The sequence below is a fragment of the Ictalurus punctatus genome, chromosome 2, assembly GCF_001660625.3.
Source record: "Ictalurus punctatus breed USDA103 chromosome 2, Coco_2.0, whole genome shotgun sequence".
Taxonomy (NCBI): domain Eukaryota; kingdom Metazoa; phylum Chordata; class Actinopteri; order Siluriformes; family Ictaluridae; genus Ictalurus; species Ictalurus punctatus.
In genome coordinates this window covers 10,740,477-10,759,658 of record NC_030417.2, presented here as the reverse complement: position 1 = coordinate 10,759,658, position 19,182 = coordinate 10,740,477, and the positions used below count along the sequence as shown (strand labels likewise).

Sequence of the window (19,182 nt, the reverse complement as noted above, 5' to 3'; positions counted from 1 at the left end):
CTCTCTCTCTCTCTCTCTCTCTCTCTCTCTCTCTCTCTCCCTCCCTCCCTCCTCCTGCTTGGTCGCTCGACAGTTTTATCCCATTTGGCACAATTTGGAGAATCAGACTGAGATAGAAGAAATAATGAATAAAGAAATAAGATAGATAGAATGAACGCAAGCTAGCTAGTTTATTGGCCTACATTATCCTAAAAAAAAAACAAAAAAAAAACCATCTATTTCAGATCAAGGTTATTTTGGTTCAGAAGTCTATTGAAAGCCTGTAAAGCCTAATGGTATTTATTCCAACCCTATTGGAGTAGTCATTTCAAATCCTGATTCATTACTGGAATGCATCAGTAGTGTGCACAATTTGGCCATTAGGAGTTATTTCAACATGGGATAATACGACATGTGAAATCACAAGCCAGCATTATATCTATTATTATATTTGTTATTACATTCTATTTGTTTAGTTACTTGAATTGAATGGGTTTCATTCATGCAAATCTCAATAGAGCAAAAACAAGTCAACCTGTAAATAATGTCAGCTTGGACTTAATGATGTGTTCTGTCAGAATATGATTAATATTATTCAGATGTTGGATATGGTTCATCAAATAAACGTGTACTGATGGGATCTGTGGAATTCATTTGAATGCTTCCTGACTGTATGTTTGAGAATCCCTGATTTAGCCAACCCATTTTCAGCACTCTCACTGCATCCATCCATAATCTATTCATATAGGGTTGCCAGACTGGAAGGTTTCCTGCACAGCTGGAATAATTCAATCATATCGGGTACCTACCAGTTCTGCTGGTCTTATATAACTTTGATTTAGCTTACAGGGAATTAGGGGAAACTTATTGGAGTAGAAATGTTCTATGTATTTCACCAACCATGTCCTAAGCTTGGCTACACCCACTCATATCCACAGTCATCTGCTATACTTGCTAACTGGGGACCCCAGTTTTAATTGCACCTTTACCCAGGCTAAAAATCCTCTAGTAATTATCCTGTTTTCTGATTAGTTTTAAGAGCACTCTATTACATGTACGACAAATTACTTTTTAATTTATTTATGAAAAACACTGAAAAGTCTTCTTCTTTCCCAAAACCAAATCCACACCATCTGTTGAAACTAAGTATGCATACAGTAAGGTTGTCTTTTGGGAAGAAGGAGAGGATCTCTGCTTCTGCAGTCTATATTTCTAGGCTAGAAAAATGTAAACAGATACCTAAAACAGAAGCGCCAGTACGATCCATATGATAGCATATGATGATGCACCCACCACCCTGCTTCATGGGAGAGTGAATCATGTGAGAAAAACACATTTGAAAAATGAAACCACATGACCGATAGTGGCTTTGGAAAGTATCTCTCATTTAGATAAGTATTCAAACCCCATTCTGTACTTTTTCTTGGGTAAGTTTCTACATGATATGCACACCTCGATCGGGGTAGTTTTCTCCCATACTTCCTGGAATATCCTCTCAAGCTCAATCAGGCCAGGGTCACATCGCTTGACATGAAGGTCCATGTCAGAGTCAAGGACTATGGCTGGGCCACTCAGGAACATTCAGAGGCTTGTGTTGAAGCCACTCCAACATTGGCTGTATGCTTCGGTTGTTGCCATGCTGAAGGGTAAACCTTCGCACCAGTCTGAGGTTGTGTGGACTCTGGAGCGGGTTTTTTTCAAGGACTCACTTCTGACCAGTCTCCTTGTCCCTGCCACTGTGAAGCACATCCATAGCATGAAGCTCCCACCACCATGCTTCACCCTATAGATATTATAGGCATTAGCCAATAGAAAAGCAGTACCTGTTTTTTGTTTGCTTGTTTGTTTGTTTGTTTTTGCTAGATGTAGAGTTCACTTTCTGTCTCATCAGACCAAAGAATTATTTTCCAGGTGGGTTTTCCAATATTTTCACAAGCAGTTGTTGGGTGATATTTCTGTAAGGGTTGCTAATATATCTTTGATGTGTTTATTATAAGTATTCTTTTGTTAATTACATAAGGCAAATACATCATATGTTCTTTCATCATCAAAACTTACACTATGAAGCAAAGCTATATGGGTTATGAGCTATATGGGTTTTTAAATCAATAGAGAAAAATATCTGTGTGATACAGTGAGTGGCACAGTGGGTATCATTTCCGGCTCACAGCTCCAGGGTCCCTGGTTTGATCCTGAGCTCGACCTGTCTATGCCATGCTTGTCTTCACGTACTCTGCATGGGTTTCTTCTGGGTTCTCCGGTTTCCTTCCACGTCCCTAAATAGTACTTGTGGGTGGATTTGCTATGATAAATTGCCCCTATGTGTGAATAAGCACACAATATGTCTGTGCATATTCCCACCTCACACCCATTGTTCCCGGTTTGAGTTCTGGATTCACCACGACCCTGAGCAGGATGAAAGAGCAAGTGAGTTCTTTAGTAGTGCTTCTTTAGTAACAAAACATTGTGTAATGTTCATGCACGAAATGCAGAGATTGAAGTATTTGACAAATCCTTCTATTTCTAAGGTGTAAAGGGAAATGAGGACTTCTTTAAACATAATTTACATGCGCAGGCTAAAACTCACAACCATATAAAGGATGATTTTGGTGACTTAAACAATACTTAGTTTAATTATAGACTCAATACGTCCCACATAATATCATGTATACAGTATGTTTGCTTTTCTTTTAAATCATATGCTTTATACTTACATAATCAATGAGTACTGTACATTTTCACTACAAACCAAAAGGAGTATTTAACATTTCCATTTTAATTGCATTAAATTAGAGATCCATCGAGGTGTCGAGATTATATTCCGATAAATCTATCATTCATAAAGCTTCTAATCAATTCATTTCCTGGACAAAATACATGCATTTTCTCCAACAGAGCGCCATCTGGCGGCGATACAGTTTATGATGGCGCTGTTTTTCAATGCACAAACAGGCAAGAGGACTGTGAACACATTCTCCGTAATATAGTACAGTTGCAATCAAAATTATTCAACCCCCGTTGGAAATTTTAACTTTTACAGACTTTCAGCTGTTTGCAATGAACAAATCAAACAAAAGCAATTGAAATAGTTCAACACAATGAACGCTTCAAGTGGTTTCCCCCAAATTCAACTGAAAATGTAACTTAGATATATAGGTATTATAGAGATAGAGTGATACAGTATACACACAAAAGTTTTGGACACCAACCAAAGTTGGAAGCATACAATTGTATAGAATGTATTTGCATGCCGTAGCTTTACAGTTTCCCTTCACTGGATCTAAGAGGCCCAAACCTTGTTCCAGCATGACACAAAGTGCACAAAGCGAGCTCCATGAAGAAGAACATGGCGTGTTAAGGTTGGAAGAAGGTGGAAGAACTGGAGTGTCCTGCACAGAGCCCTGACCTCAACCCGACTGAACACCTTTAGGATGAACTGGAACCGGAGCCTCATCAACATCCCAACATCAGTACCTGACCTCAACCTCACTAATGCTCTTGTAGCTAAATGAACACAAATCCCACTAGCCACACCCCAAATTAGTAGATGAGAGACCGATCTGATACAGGGCATCGGTTTTGGGCCAATACCAGCAAAAATTGGTGGATCGGATCATTTGGAGATAACGTATCAGATACCAGATCCTGAAACAAATGGCAAAGATTGGAAATGGATTTGGAAAAGAAATGTATTTTTGGAACTGGGAATGTTTGAGACTTTTAATCAGGACTGATTTTTATTATATTTTTACTTTATCATATTTACAATGTAAATAATTTTTCACTCTGATGTTGGGATGTCGAGGAGGCCTGAGGTGCAGTCGGCGTTCCAGTTTATCCCAAAGGAGCTGTATCAGTGGGGTTGAGGTCAGGGCTCTGTGCAGGACGGTCGAGTTCGTCGACTCCAAACTTGGCAAACCTTGTCTTCATGGAGCTCGCTTTGTACACGGTCATGCTGGAGCAGGTTCCAGTCAAGGGAAATTGTAATGCTACAGCACAATACTGCGCTTCCAACAGATTGAGGAAAGCCCGCATACATATGGGTCTGAGGCTCAGGTGCATACGTATTTTTGGCCATAAAGTGAATAACAAAAGTTAGACTATACAGGGGGACAACTGAAATGATGGGTCATACCTGTAGAAATTTAAACAAGACTCTAGTGCTAACATTATTTATTGAAATATGGCTTCTAGTCTGAATCCCTTAATCCAGGGGTTCCCAAATTTTTCCAGGGCAAGGCCCCCCAAATGCAAGATGTCTTTAAAACACATTAAAAATACAGACTTCTGAATATATCCCCCTTTTTTTATTATTAATAATTACATCTTACATCTTTACATTACATTACATTAGGATTTGGTTGTTATGTGTGTGTGTGGTTGTCTGAGAGTGAGAAAGAGAAAACGTACTAGTACGAGGGATGGGCACGCCAAATTGTTGAGGCCCCCCGGGCGCCCCCTGGCGGCCCCCAACCCCCACTTTGAAAACCACTGCTTTAATCCAGGCTCGACATGCCTTGTGACATCCTCCAGCAGGTGGAGATATAGGATAAAGTGTTTTCACTTTATTAGGCTTGAAGGATGTTTAGATGTTCAGTAGTCTCTGTTAGATGTTTATTTATCCTGTGTAAACCTGAGCTTTTCAGTGAATCCATATTGTGTCCTACACCCATTAATGAGCTTCATGAAGATTTTAGGAAGTGATTATTCATATCCAAACCGTTTCCATAACAGCTCGGATGGAGGAGGAAGGGGAGGAGGGGGGAACACGTGGCATGCAGAAAAACCTGCCACATGACTCGCAAAGCAGGAAGTGAGTGCTTCAGTCTCACAAAGTGTACTGTACATCCAGCAAGAAAGTCCGTCCTGATCAGTGGTTATTAATTTTTTTTCTATCCCCCACAGTCGGTTGAAAAATAAACGATCAATAACATCAAGATGTTTTCGAGGATTCTCTTTGTGACCCTTGTGCTGTCTGTTTTGGGGACTTCTATAGGTAAGTAAAATAATTGCACTAGCAGGAAAACAGTCTTGAATAGTCTTTAAGCTGTAGATGTAATCATAATAACGAGCCCAATCCCAAATGCATTTGTGCTCCCTTTATAAGTGCACTTTATCTGGAAGGGAAGAACTACTGCACTCTAACCTCCCTAGTCCAAAAGCAAGCTGTTTGGGATTCAGCCTAGCGTTAGCATTAGATATCTAGTCACATTAGTTTCTGTTGTTGTTTTTAAACCTCCTTAGTTAGAGGCGTTGACACGTCGGCAGACAAGCATTCAATTTGAAATAAACAAATATATATATATATTTTGGTTATAAACACCAAACATCCCAGGCGAAATAAATTTCCTAGTTAGCTAAATGCTAACTTTTGGCCCGCTGTTTTAGTTTGTGTTTGCTAACAAGCTAGCCTGTTAGTCACTTCAAAGTTGCTCCTTTGCGATTGAGATTTTATTTTCATTTTTTTAAACAGACAGCAAACTTTCGGTTCATTTATATGTTTGTCAGCGTTTTTGTGTGACATTCGACACAATTTTGGTGTTGTTTTAAACTGCCATTATGTAATATTTGTTGACCTGTAGTTAAATGTGTCGAAATGTGCTGCGTTGGTGGGGGCTATAACCCGCTCAGCGAGAAAAAACACGATGGGTTATACAATTAAACCACAATACAATACAAAAACAAGCTTAAATACAAGTAAAATAGGATGTTAAAAAGTATAGTCGGGATTGATTCAGTTTCCAGCGTCGAATTATCTATGTTATAGCAGAATTAATCCCTGGTTTGAGTACATTGCGTCAAACCATTACAAAAAGTATAGGTGTATTAAAGGTATGAGGTGGACATGTTGTTGTTTAAAAGATAAGCTGTGATCCAGTCGGTCATGTTTCTGGATCTGCCAGAGGGATCATTTACAAGATGTGTCCTGGCCTGGAGGAAAATTCTAGCTCGGCTGGATGGCATGAGTCATTAAACTGTAACCAGATGTCACCAGAAACGGTTGTGTTTATGGAGTAGATCCTTCACAAGAGTTTGATCCATTCAAATCCATGTCAATGTAAAGTGTAAAGGTGCTTTCAGACCTATTGTTGTCCAAATTATAGCCACAAAACAAAAAGTGACTGCTTCATTGTTTGGTTTCACACTGCACATGAAAGGAATCAAAAAAGGAGAACAAGTTTGCTTAAATTAAGGTTTCTCAGCCTAGGTGTAAGGTCTGATTTACATGAGAGAAATCCCCACGCTCCTGTGTTTCGTTCTTGTATTTTACAAATGAATATCAGAAATATCGGATCTTGTGTGTGGATTTTTTGAAATCGCATACTTCTGTACAATTCCAGAGCGTCGTTGAGCGCTAAGGCGAACCGGTTTTCCTGTTACAACTAACCTTTAGTGTTTTGAATTTTAAATACCGTCAAACCTGTTTCCTTTTAGATGAGTAAATATTTCTGGGTGTAAGGTCGCAGTTTTCGGTGTCGCGAAGCAGTTCATAACGACGGAAAAGTTTGAAGAGAAAACGGGGCTCGTCGGCGTGTTTAACATTGCTATGCGGTAAAAAAAACAAAAAAAAACCGTTTTTGGGTCTTCACGTGCCGTCTAGCGGGGGTCATTTTTAAGTCTTTCGGACGTACATAAGATACGTAACGAGAGTGTGGACAGTGCCGGACGATGCGGGAAGTATAAACCAAATGCCTGTACTTTGCATCTGCATTTCTCATTAGACTAATAAATCATAGCGAGGGATATTTCTGTTTTGTTTTTTTAGTCACTTATATTTCACGCGCGTATGTTACTGACATCATAAAACGTGTCAGCAAAAACTCTCTTTCTCATTGGACAGAAATCCGTCCGTGCGCAAACAAATCTTCCGAGTGTGGAAAACACAGAGCCGACACTGAACAATCTTTAAATAAATAAAACGTCTCTGAAACGTTTTATGTATCACACTCAGTATTTATTTTCTCTCTCTCTCTCTCTTTTTTTTTATTTTTTATTTATTTTGTGGTCCAAATCTCGTGAACGCGTGGCATTTTTGCAGCACTAAAGCTCTGTCCATTGGATCCGTGTGCACCTTATGCCACAGTTATCACACCGAATCGAGTTGTTTGAAACTACTTCTGATGATTATTTAACTCTTTATGTATGTATTTATTTATTTCAGGCGTAGAAGACTGTACAGAACTGGCGTCCTGTGATCTGTGCACAAACACAGCTGAATGTGTGTGGTTGAATTGCTCAGGTGAGTGTGTTCTCCTTGTTTTGTTTACATTTTTTATTATTTAAAAAAAAAAAAATTCTCTCTGTTTGTGAGGTCTGTGAAACCTTTCTGTTAGCTCTAAAGTGATTATACTTGATTGTATTAGATGAGTGTAAGTATACAATGATTAGACCAGTGTTGGATGGAAGAAACCAGCAAAAAGAGTTGTGTATAAACTAGCATGCAGTTGGGTAGGAGTTAAAAAATGGGAAGTAGGAAGTCTAGAACAATGACTAAGAAATAATAATATCCACGTATTCTGTACAAGAGCAGTTTTAACAGCAGTTTCTCCCATCTTCTCTAGTCAATGACAACTAATACTTTGCATATCAAAGTTTTATTATGAATCTGGATCCAAAGGTTCTCCTCAGGTGTTGGTTTTATAGCTAGCTATTAAGGCTCAGCGTTTAGACCAAGCCATAACTTCCTCCATCCTCTTCCACAACCTACAGTCAGTACGTTTACATGGACAACAATAATCCGATATTAACCCGATTAAGACCATATTCTGATTAAGAAACTAGCATGTAAACAGCCATTTTTACCTAGCCTTAATCCGATTAAGGTCATACTCGAAGTAAACACAAATCGAATTAAGACGTGTAGAGTATTCCTGTTTTAGTCGCATTATCGACGTGTATTACAGACATGTACACACCTTAATCACACTATTAATGTCGTGTGGGAGTTTTCACCGCATTTTGCGACAGGACACGTACACACACACGGCAGTGCTCAACCGTTTGACAGCAAACAAGAGAGCATGGCTGCGTCCGAAACCGCATACTTACCTACTATAGGCCTGTAGTAGACGAAATACATGTATCTCAGCTACTATATAGAAGGAAGTACACGGTTTGGGATGCAGCCCACGGCTTCAAGCAGTTGTCTATTTGCACGTACAGCATGACAAATAATTAACCGCACTTGAAGCGTCCGTAAAAATTTTAGATAGAACCACCCAAAACTGTATACGGTACCATAACGAAGACGAACTGTATGTCGATACGTGAAATTCTGGAGGGACGTCGGACGGCGTGACACGGTGACGTAATGACGTGTACTGTTAATCGATTTATGTTCTATAACATGTAAAACCTGAACATGAAAGGAGTCTTCTAAAAGTAACTCATGTAAACACCTTAATCACAATATTGTCTTATTCAGAATAAGGTCAAAAATTTGATTACTGCTGTCCATGTAAACGTAGTCATTGTTATTCAGGTAACCGCATTACCAATAGACGTTACTGTAGCTGACGATTCTTCACGATTCTCGATGAATAAATAGGAATAAACTGTGTTCGGCTTGGAATTGAGATCACGGTTCTCACCCGTGATTCTTTGACCACATCAGGATGTGTTTTTCTTCTCGTTTCAAGCAAGCGTCTGGGCGATTTAAAATTCATTCACAGTTTCACCCTTTTGTCGTTCTCGCTGCGCTTGAAGCCATGTGGTGCAAAGTGGATGGTCTTCAGTCAGAGGAAATAAAAGGCAATATTGGCACTATGTTTCAATCAGTGGTTGCTGAGTTCCAGTTCTATAAAATCGACACTGTCCTTGCATGAGGAACTGAATTGAGATAGAGGTTTTAATATAATATTTTTCGTGCAGCTCTAATTGGACTGCAGAATGAAGGACAACACTGAAGAACAAATCAGTAGTTCAGGTACCTTGGACTAGCAAATTAGGTGTCTGGGACGTCAGTGCTTTCAGTCAAAAAAATATCGATTCTTGCTGTCTCACACTTTTTATTTCTGTATTTTTGGAATGTAATACACACCAGTTGGTTCACATTTCTTGGTGCAGCTTGATGCTGTAACTGTAGATACTGTAGGTGCTTATCCACCACCTGATGCAATACAACCATCATCCAAGGATCCGGCTGTCAGTAAGAGAGCTTTATATTAGTTGGGTAAAATGGTGTGAATCAATGCTTATTGTCTTTGACTGATTGAGATGTACGGTGCTGTGAAAACGTATTTCCTGATTTCTTTTGTTTTTGTGTATATCTCATAGGAAATTTTCAACAAAGAACACCGTTTTTAAATGATAATGTTATTTATTGAAGCAAAAAATTTATCCAATACGAACTGGGCCTGTGTGAAAACGTATTTGTCCCCATAGTTACTGATTCCCTGAATCTATGAAACTGCATTCATAATGGGGTTCGGGTGGACTAGACACAACCAGGCCTGATTACTGCAAACCCTGTTCAATCAAATCAACACTTAAATAGAACTTTTTCAACAGCATGAAGTTGGTTCAAAGGTCTTACCCAGTAACACATTATGCCAAAGTGGAAAGAAATTCCAGAAATGATGAGGAAGAAGCTGATTGAAATGCACCAGTCTGGGAAGGGTTACAATGTTATTTCAAAGGCTCTGGGACTCCAAAAAACCACAGTGAGAGCCATTATCTCCAAATGGAAAAAAAAATCAGCACAGTAGTGAACCTTCCCAGAAGTGGACAACCTTCCAAAATTCCTCCAAGAGCACAGTAATGACTCATCCAGCAAGTCACAAAAGAGCCATGGACAATATCACAGGATCTACAGGTCTCTTTGCATTAATAAAGGTCACTGTTCATGACTCCACTATCAGAAAGTCACTGGGCAAAAATGGCATCCATGGAAGAGTGGCGAGGTGAAAACCACTGCTAACCCAGAAGAACATTAAGACTTGTCTGAATTTGATCCTCAAACCTTTTGGGAGAATGTTCTGTGGATTGATGAGTCGAAAGTGGAACTGTTTGGAAGACAGAGGTCCCTTTACATCTGGTGTAAACCAAACACAGAATTCCATAAAAAGAACATCATACCTACAGTCAAGCATGGTGGTGGAAATGTGATGGTGTGGGGATGCTTTGCTGCTTCAGGGTCTGGGCAACTTGCAACAATTTGAGGGAAACTGAGGAGAATGTGCGGTCTTCAGTCTGTAAGATGAAACTCAAGCGTAACTGGATTATGCAGCAAGACCATGATCATAGGATCATAGGAGCAAGTCCACCTCTGAATGGCTCAAAACAAGCCAAATTAAAGTGTTGGAGTGGCCTAGTCAGAGTCCTGACTTGAACCAATTGAGATGCTGTGGCAAGACCTTAAACGGACAGTTCATGCTCGAAAACCCTCCAGTGTGGCTGAGCTAAAGCTGGCCAAAATTCCACCACAGCGTTGTGAAAGACTGATGAGATGAGATATACCCAAAAACAGAAGAAATCAAATACTTTTTCACAACATTGTATCTTCAGAATAATATCTGATTTAAAAAAATGTTTTTTAATTTTTTATATTTAAAAAAAAATATATATATATATATATATCCAGTTGTAGTTCACCACCAGTTTTGCGGCACTATGAAGACAAGAGGCCATTTCCTCTTGTCAGACCTCTGGAAATAGAAATGAATCATTGTGTGCAAGACCTCAACATCTGCCTGTACACGGTGTTCTTCAATATAAGCATGAGCAGGCCACCATTTAAAAAAATAAATAAAATAATTATTTCTGACTATGTCCAACACAAAGCAGTGCAAACAGACTTTGTCCTCCAAGTCAGAGCGGCGGGAAGCCATTTGCACACCCACAGCGTGTTTCATTGTGTTTGAAAGAGGCTTTTAGAAGCGGTAAGGTGGGGTGGAGTGGAAGCAGTCTGACAGGACCGGGTAGGTCTGCACTGCACTGAGTCCTGACTCATGACAAAATGCAGGGCAGTTCTGCATATTTATAGATGTTTGTCATAAAAATACATCTTGTATTGAACAGTGTGACCCCAAGACTAAATCCAATCCAATGCGTTATAATTTAGCTCGATTCGCTATGATGCACTCATAACGATTTGAGCTACGTGGCCACGGATGAGGCGTGGTAGTAAAACGGAGAAGGTCGGAAGAAGCAACTTTGTGGACGCTGTGCCAGAAACGTGTGGTTAAAAAGACACTCCTGGCGCAGGCGCAGCCTAAACACCAATGTGTCCGCAGGGAAAAGGCGCACCGAAGCCAGAATTTCTTGCTGACCCGTTTTAAACCAATTAGACAGGACCAAGCCTTTAGAACACGTTGATCGGTAAATGATAGCGTGTGCCGTCACATCCAGTAAGTGATCTAACACCAGTGGGTTTAGGCCTGAGAGCTGTTCAGACATGACTCTGTCTCGAGACTATTGAATTGGTCTCGTGTCACAAAGCACACAGGTGCATAAGAAAGCACTTTTATAGGCGTGTACGGACAAAACGTTCCCTCCTGGTTGGTGGCGGACATGGAAGTAGTAAAAAAAAAAAAAAAATGACAAAAGGAAGTGGAATTTAACTGTGATGTGTTAAAAATGGTAGCTAGTCGATGCTATGTACTGGATCATGTGTTGGGTGACATCATCGTAATATGGAGCGCCTGAGAGAGAGAGAGAGCGAGCGCAAGAAAGAGCGCTACCTCGTGAAAGAACTATTTCCGTGCATACAGCTCCTGGTATTATGTTTGGAAAGTCTCGCACACGAACAAACACACACACACACACACACACACACACACACACACACACACACAGACACAGACCCACTGCTCTGACAGGCGTGACTCATAAGGAACCATATGGATATGGCAGTTTTGTGAAAACACGCACATTTTTCACTATGCATGCTCTAAAACAATGGATTTGTGCCAGCAGTCATAAGGATTTACAAGACGCGCATCATATCTTGTGTTTACACGTACGACTACTGCCCAGGGCGTGCAGAAGTATTCATCCCACCCCAGAATTTTTCCGCATTTCGTAGCGTTACATCCTAGAATTGAAATGAACTTAACGTTTGATTTTTCACAATATGGCTGCATAAGTGTTCAGCCCCACTTGGTTGAACCACCTTTGAATGCAATTCCAGCTGAAAGTACAGTATGTATGCGGACACCTGACAGTCACACCCATATGTCCTTGTTGAACATCTCAGTCCAGATTTAGTCCCTCTTTGCTGTTATAATGCGCTCCACTCTTCTGGGAAGGCTTTCCACTAGATTTTGGGACGTGGCTGTGAGGATTTGTGTTCATTCAGCTACATTAATGCATTAGTGAGGTTGAGGTCAGGCGGTGGTGTTGGGATGGTGAGAACGCTCCAGTTCCAGTTGATCTGAAAGGTGTACGGTGGGGTTGAGTTCAGGGCTCTGTGCAGGACACTCGAGTTCTTCTGTCGTGTCTTCATGGAGCTCGCGTCGTGCACTTTGTGTCATGCTGGGTATGCAGGTTTGGGCCTCTTAGTTTTAATGAAGGGAAATTGTAATGCTACGGCATAACAAAGACATTCTATGCAATTGTGTGCTTTCTACTTTGTGGCAACAGTTTGCAGAAGAACCACATGTACAGTAGGTGTGATTTTTCAGGTGTCCACAAACCTTTGGCGCATACAGTGCATGTTTCAATCAGCTTTGTATCAGGATCCTAATAATTTACATTCGCAGATTGGACATTTTTGTTTCGAAGCAATTTTCCTGCCTTTCCTCCTTTTCCTACCACAGACCCTCAATCAGATTGAGATCTGGGCTTTGACCGGTCCATTCTAACACGTTCATGTTCTTGGGTTTGAACCACTCCGGTGTAGCTTTGTCAGTGTGCTTAAGGTTGGAAGTTGAACCTCCACCTAGAACCCGGGTTTTCTTCTAGGACCAGGTGTGAAACCTGACCAGTTTTCTCGTTCCTGTTCATCCCCACGACATGATGCTATCATCACCATGCTTCACTGTGCGGCTTGTGTTTGGTATTGGGGTTCTGCCAAATGTAGTGCATTCTTCTAAGGCTAGACTGTTCAGGTTTTGTCTCCTCGGAACATGCCTCAAACATGGCTTTGGCAAAGTCCCCCCCCAAATAATGACTTTCTTTTCACGACCCAAGGATACGGCTGTCCTGTGAAGACTTTCTCTCATCTGAGCCATGGATCTCCCTAGTTCCATCAGATTTATTGTTGGTCTCTTGGTTGCCTCTCTGACTAATCTCCTCTTTAGCCAGTTACTGACTCTCATTGGATGGCCTTCTTTAGGTGTGATTGTGCCATATTTGATCATTTTTTTAAAATCGTGAATTTAATAGTGTGGTGTGGGATGTTCAGGGTTTGGGATTTTTTCAAATCCTGATGAATATTTTCCAGAGCTTTGTCCTAGACTTGTTTTGATAGCTTCATGATGCTTTTTATTTAGATACATTCTATAACCGACTTCCATTTTTAACTTGGAACAGGTTTATATATATTGAAATTGTGAGTATTTTTAATTTTTTTTAAAGGACAAATATTGTTGGTAATATTGTATTGGTACAAGAGGAATAAAGCACTTTGGGACGTGCTGGTATAAGAATATATAGATATTATCGAGAAGTAGGTCAGCTTTCGACCTCGGTATTGTGTTTATTAGATGAGAAACAACTATCTATCTACTGACTCTTCTCTCCTCTTGCTCTTTCTTTTCTTTTTTTAGACGGAAAGTTTTCCTGCTATAACAATAATGCTAGTTTGGAGGCTAACTGCACCAACACCACCTGCTCAAGTAAGTTCATTTTCTTCAAAAGTAATTTGATGTTCTGTTGTCATGCAGTTGAATTCGTTTCAGGCTTCTGGTTACAGTTTTATGGCCCTGTCACTCTTAGTCCCTGTTTCCTTCTTTCAGCTAATACAACAACGACTACAGCTCCCCCAGAGCCGACCACCACAGCGACTGCCAACGTCACCACAATGACCGCCAACGTCACCACAACGACTGCCAACTCCACCAGTGAATCTACATGTAATGCTCTACGCTCTTACATAAGGTTTAACACAAGTAGTGGCTTATAAGTGCACACCCTACAGTTTGGGTAAAAGCTCATACATACACACTTGTTGATGAAGAGTGCTAGAACGTTTCCACAGGCATCATAAAACAGACAAAATCATTTAGACCTTACATATAAAGTTTGTGGTGGTGGTGTTTTTCCACTGCTGTCAGACATGTGTACTTAACAAATTGTGGGTCAAAAGTTCACATACAGTGGCATTGAGTTTTAGCTCACGGAGTAGCATTCCACAAGCGTCTCACAATGCTTTTCCTCGAAATGTTTTTTTTAACAGAACGACAAGTTTGAGTGCTTCCTTTTCCAGTTCAGTCCACAAATTCTCTATAGGATTCAGGTCAGGGCTTTGTCCTGGCCAGTCTAATACTTTCACTTTGTTGTCTTCGGTTACAACTTTGGAGGTACGCTTTGGATCATTGTCCTGCTGGAAGATCCAATTGTGCCCAGGTTTGAACTTTATGGCTGATGTCTTGAAGTTTTGTTTCGGTACACGATCCTCTTTTCCAACAACGTGATGCTGCCACCCCCACGCTTCACGGTCGGGATGGTGTCCTTCGTTTTTTTAAAAGCCTCACCCTTTTTCCTCCGTACAAAGCGCTGGTCATTGTGGCGTTATTTTTTCATCTGACCATCCAAACGGCTGGTGATCACCTGCAAATGTCACTTTGGCTTGTTTTTTTTATTTTTTATGCTGGTTTTCTAGTAAATTCAGGCCACAGAAATGAAGAGCTCTGTAAATAGTGGCTGCACATACTTTGACCTCCTTCACAAGTACCCTTGTTGTGCTGTCTTAGGGTTACGTTGAACCTTTCAGACTCGCGTTTGTTCGTCCCTGGAAGTTCATTTGTGCATCTTTCCTGAATGTTTTGTACAGGTACTCGTGTTACCTTTTAGTTGTTTGGAAATTACTTCTAAAGACTTGTAGAGGTTCACAATTTATTTCTTTATTTATTTATTTTCTAATGGCTTGGATTTCCCCCATGGTATCAAGGAGAGGAAAAAAGGCATCAGCCCTTAAAAATAGACACAACAAACTCCTAATTATGACAGTTGGCCCAAAAAACGGCTTAGTGCATGTGAATTTTTGATCCACTCGAATTCTGATACAGTGAAGAGAGCCGAATTGACTCGTCGAACACAATGTATGGTACTATGAAATGTGTGGATGTTTTGACCTCAACTGCAATTTTGTATTTTAGCTACACAAGCCACGTCCATTTCCACTGCATCTACCCCATCAAGTAAGTGCTAACCCCTACCTTACAACGCGCTAGGAAATAGGATTTCTTGGAAAAACAGTAGGTACAACGTATAACATGAGTAAAATCTGACTTTTTCTTTTTGCAGATGCCACCACAACAGCGCTGCCTCCCACTCCTAAGAAGAAAGCGACGTTCGATGCTGCCAGTTTCATCGGCGGTATCGTCCTCGTGCTCGGCCTTCAAGCCGTTATCTTCTTCCTCTACAAGTTTTGCAAGTCCAAGGACCGCAACTACCACACTCTGTAAAAAAAAAAATATATGGCACCATTTAGACACACCATGTTGCACATCAAGTACATGTACACACACACACACACACACACACACACACACACACACACACACACACACACAAAAACTCTTCGATCTTCCTCCATCCTCTTGTGCCACATGATTATTTGATGCCTGTGGTTTGAGCTTTATATGTAAATGAAGTGAGGATGTGAGTAAACACACACACACACACACACCATAAATTGTCCCCCAGAAGCATTGGCATTGTCACTTAACCCATTCCCATGTCTTAGTTTTCTTATTCACATGGTCGTCTTTCCCAGCAGTTCAATTAAAAATAATCGCTCCACCGCTCCAGGCTGCGTATCATCACATCGACGCCGCCATTTTGTTCTCGTTTTAGTCCGAGCAGGTTTTCGATGCCACTGCTTCTACGAGGTGGAGGTTAAACGTCACCACGGCCCGTTTCCTTACATTTAAGCATCATCTGATCAGGGTCATGTTTCGACACGCAAGTGACATCACACTATTTTTGTTTTTGTTTTCTGCAGACCTTGTTCACGCAGACTTCGCATCATGAGAACAGAGGGCCAATACGCTCCTCCACCCACACAATATCAGTCTCCCTGATGCCATAGATGCATGTTGACATTTTTTTTGTGTGTGTGTGTGTTGTAATTTATTTCTTGCTTGAAGCTTTGCTTTAAAAAAAAACAAAAAAAAAACGAAATGACACCGCATGACCTATTTGCAATAAATCATCACAACTAGCTCAGATTTACCGTCTGCGTTGCCAGGATTAGTGAATTAAAAAGCCACTAGCCAAGTCCTTTACTATAAACGGTAATAACGAAGCGTATTGTAAACCCGAAGTGGATGCTTTTGAGTTGCTTTGGTCCGTGTTTTTTTTTTTTTTTTTTGGGTCATCTGCCCTTCCTCTTCTTTGAGCCTTAAACGTGTGAATGCATGAGTATAGACTCTGGTCTGCTACTTCCTGCTGGCGCAGGCTGTGTGTGTTCTGTGTGTGCGTACTCTTATTATATTATCAGTGAGGTTGATTAAAGGCTGCCAGCTGGACTGTTTGCAATATTATAAAGAATATATTAATTAACGATCACTTAACAATAGTTCAGTTCTGCGTCGAGGTTCGTGAAACAATTCCACCCGCCTTTATGCTTTTCTGCTGCGTGTCGGCTTTTACAGTCCCTTCCACTTCATCTACGTTTAATTAATTAAATAAAAAAAAACGGTGTGAAAATCCTAAGGTACTAAAAAAAATAAAAAATCACTAAACATGTGCTTTCTTTGTGTGTGTGTGTGTGGGTGGCCACTGCAGCTGTATGTTTTTTGTTTTTTAATGGAAAGAAGGAAGACTCTTGTCATCTGTGAGTTCAGGTCAGAGGTCACTCACATCCTGTTTTTGTTGTATCCTCATTTTTTTGTTCAGTGTGTAAAAAGTGTTAGAGTGGGAAAACTCAGTCTGAGCTGCTTTGTCTTTCTTAAAGACTTTTCTCAGAATTTTCCCATATATATATATATATATATATATATATATATATATATATATATATATATATATATATATATATATATATATATATATATATATATATATATAGTAATTCAGGAGGCTGTTTTGGCTTACCTGGTGACAATATGATTCATTATGTTTTTTTTTCTTTTTTTCTGATTATATATATATATATAAAATGATGTTGACCTGCCAAATACATGCAAGCACCGCTGCATTTTGCTGTGTACTTAGTTTGATACACTGTTCATGAAATTTGCCGGAGAAGAATAGTGCCTGAAAATAAATGAAGGGTTTGACTTTGAGTAGTCGTGATTAGCTTTGCTGCTAATAATAATTATAATAATAATAATAAATGATGCCGTCTGTTTTGATAAATAGCTTGTCATTCAGTCAAGTTGGGTTTGGTTCTTATTAAAGCGATTTGTTGTTGTTGTGGGCGCCATGATTTTATTCAAATTTTTCTTTCCTTTCCGACATTGCTCAGCGCCTACGTTATTGCTGTCATTTCGATTTTTGATCCATTAAACGTCTGCCTTCGCAACTTTCGCCAAAACCACTTAAGCCAATTTTGTGTCGTTCGAGCCGATTGCTTTTACGCCAGAGGTGTCGACGTGAGCGTGATGAACATCTCCATTAACGTTTTGCCTTTTTGCACTGGGATTGTCAGTCACATTAACTGTTAATACAAAGTTTAGTGCTCGCTTGAAGCATATCCTACTTCTCCTAGTTTTTGTCTGGACATTGATTTATGTAGCTAGGATGAATAACCAAAGTCATGTTATACAAGCATCCCTCTTTTTTTTTTTTTTTTTCTCTGGTGGAGTGATGCTAGGGTCAGATTGTTTTCTCACAGAGCTATCTGATGTCATCCTACTCTCTCTCTCTCTCTCTCTCTGTCGTCACAGAGCTCGTTTGTGTGGCACGGTAGCATTCGGATTAGCCCCATGCTGAAACACAAGCACTGTTGATTTCTATAGAAACAGCCATGACAAATGAACCCGCTTTATTTTTGTCGTTTCTCCCTGAACTGTAATTACTCGTTTCTTGTTGCATTTCTTGAAGACGAAGTGCCTTAATGATGTAGAAGGTTTAAAAATGAAGACGTGTTTGGGGAGGGAGTTCTGAACGTTAATACGGTGTAGAAAACTGAGAGTCGAGTGGGATGGGAAAGCTTACGCCATTGTCCTCTCTGTATTGGTTCATATGAAATCCCAGCACTTATTTTCCTTCTCTCGGCTTTTTCCGTGTACACGAATCAGAGATGTATTCAGGTTTGAGTGAGAGCAAACTTTAATACACATTCCTGCACCTGTACTTGCTATAGTTTTTTTTTATTTTTTTTTATGTTGCCACAAGATCTGCCTTAAAATGTTTTGAGCTCTGGAATCTTTGGTTTGTTTTGCGTTCTTTTTTTCTTTCGAGTTTTGCAGTGCCGATTATGTTTGAAAATGTTCAAATTCGATAATTAATTAAAAACTGAGTAAAACGACAAATCAGAGCTTTTGTGTGGTGGTTTTTTAAATCCAGGATTGACAAAAGTATTTGAATGTAACTTTTTGTATTATTTTGTGAAGGTGTGTCAGTTTGGATCATTTGGCACAACAATACAAAGGAAAACCCACAGCAACCCCATTCATATTTCATTTCCTAACTACCTCAGAGTGCCCACACCAACACAACCCTTACGCTACTGCCCCACTTTCCATTGGTTTACCTGAAAGGTGATCTGGTTTCTGATGCGTGGAAAATGTGAGCGTGCGAGCGAGCTGTTTTTCGTTGCGTAGGCTGTGAAAAGAAAACGAGGAAAGTCCTTAGAAAGAACTGGTATTTAATTATGAGGCATCGCTGATCCCACGTACACAAAAAGCACACTTCTACAGCATTAACAGCGTGTTTAATGGACTTGTTCAGCTCGTTATTTCACCTGTACAATATTTTGATGATGTATATTGGAGCTTCTGATTCCTGAATCAGAACCCAATTTTTTTAAATTGTCATTAGATTCAAGTTGATCTCTTGAGTTCTCGAAGTTGATGTGTTGGAAGGTGGAAAAATGGGCAAGCGTAAAGATCTGAGAGACTTTGACAAGGGACAAATTGTGACGGCTGGACG

General features: G+C 40.1%; 1 protein-coding gene across 2 annotated transcripts; it reads left to right on the top strand.

Moving 5' to 3' along the window:
• Positions 1-4,771: 4,771 nt before the first annotated feature.
• cd164 (CD164 molecule, sialomucin) lies at positions 4,772-18,563 on the top strand. 2 transcript variants are annotated; one of them, XM_017493125.3, is made up of 6 exons: positions 4,772-4,975; positions 7,151-7,219; positions 13,689-13,757; positions 13,878-13,994; positions 15,240-15,281; positions 15,388-18,563. In XM_017493125.3, the coding sequence occupies exons 1-6, from the start codon at positions 4,918-4,920 to the stop codon at positions 15,546-15,548; spliced, it is 516 nt and encodes a 171-aa protein (XP_017348614.1). In that variant the 5' UTR covers positions 4,772-4,917; the 3' UTR covers positions 15,549-18,563. The 2 variants fall into 2 exon arrangements, with proteins under 2 accessions (XP_017348614.1, XP_017348606.1); XM_017493117.3 differs by having other exon boundaries at positions 7,142-7,219.
• Positions 18,564-19,182: the final 619 nt, after the last annotated feature.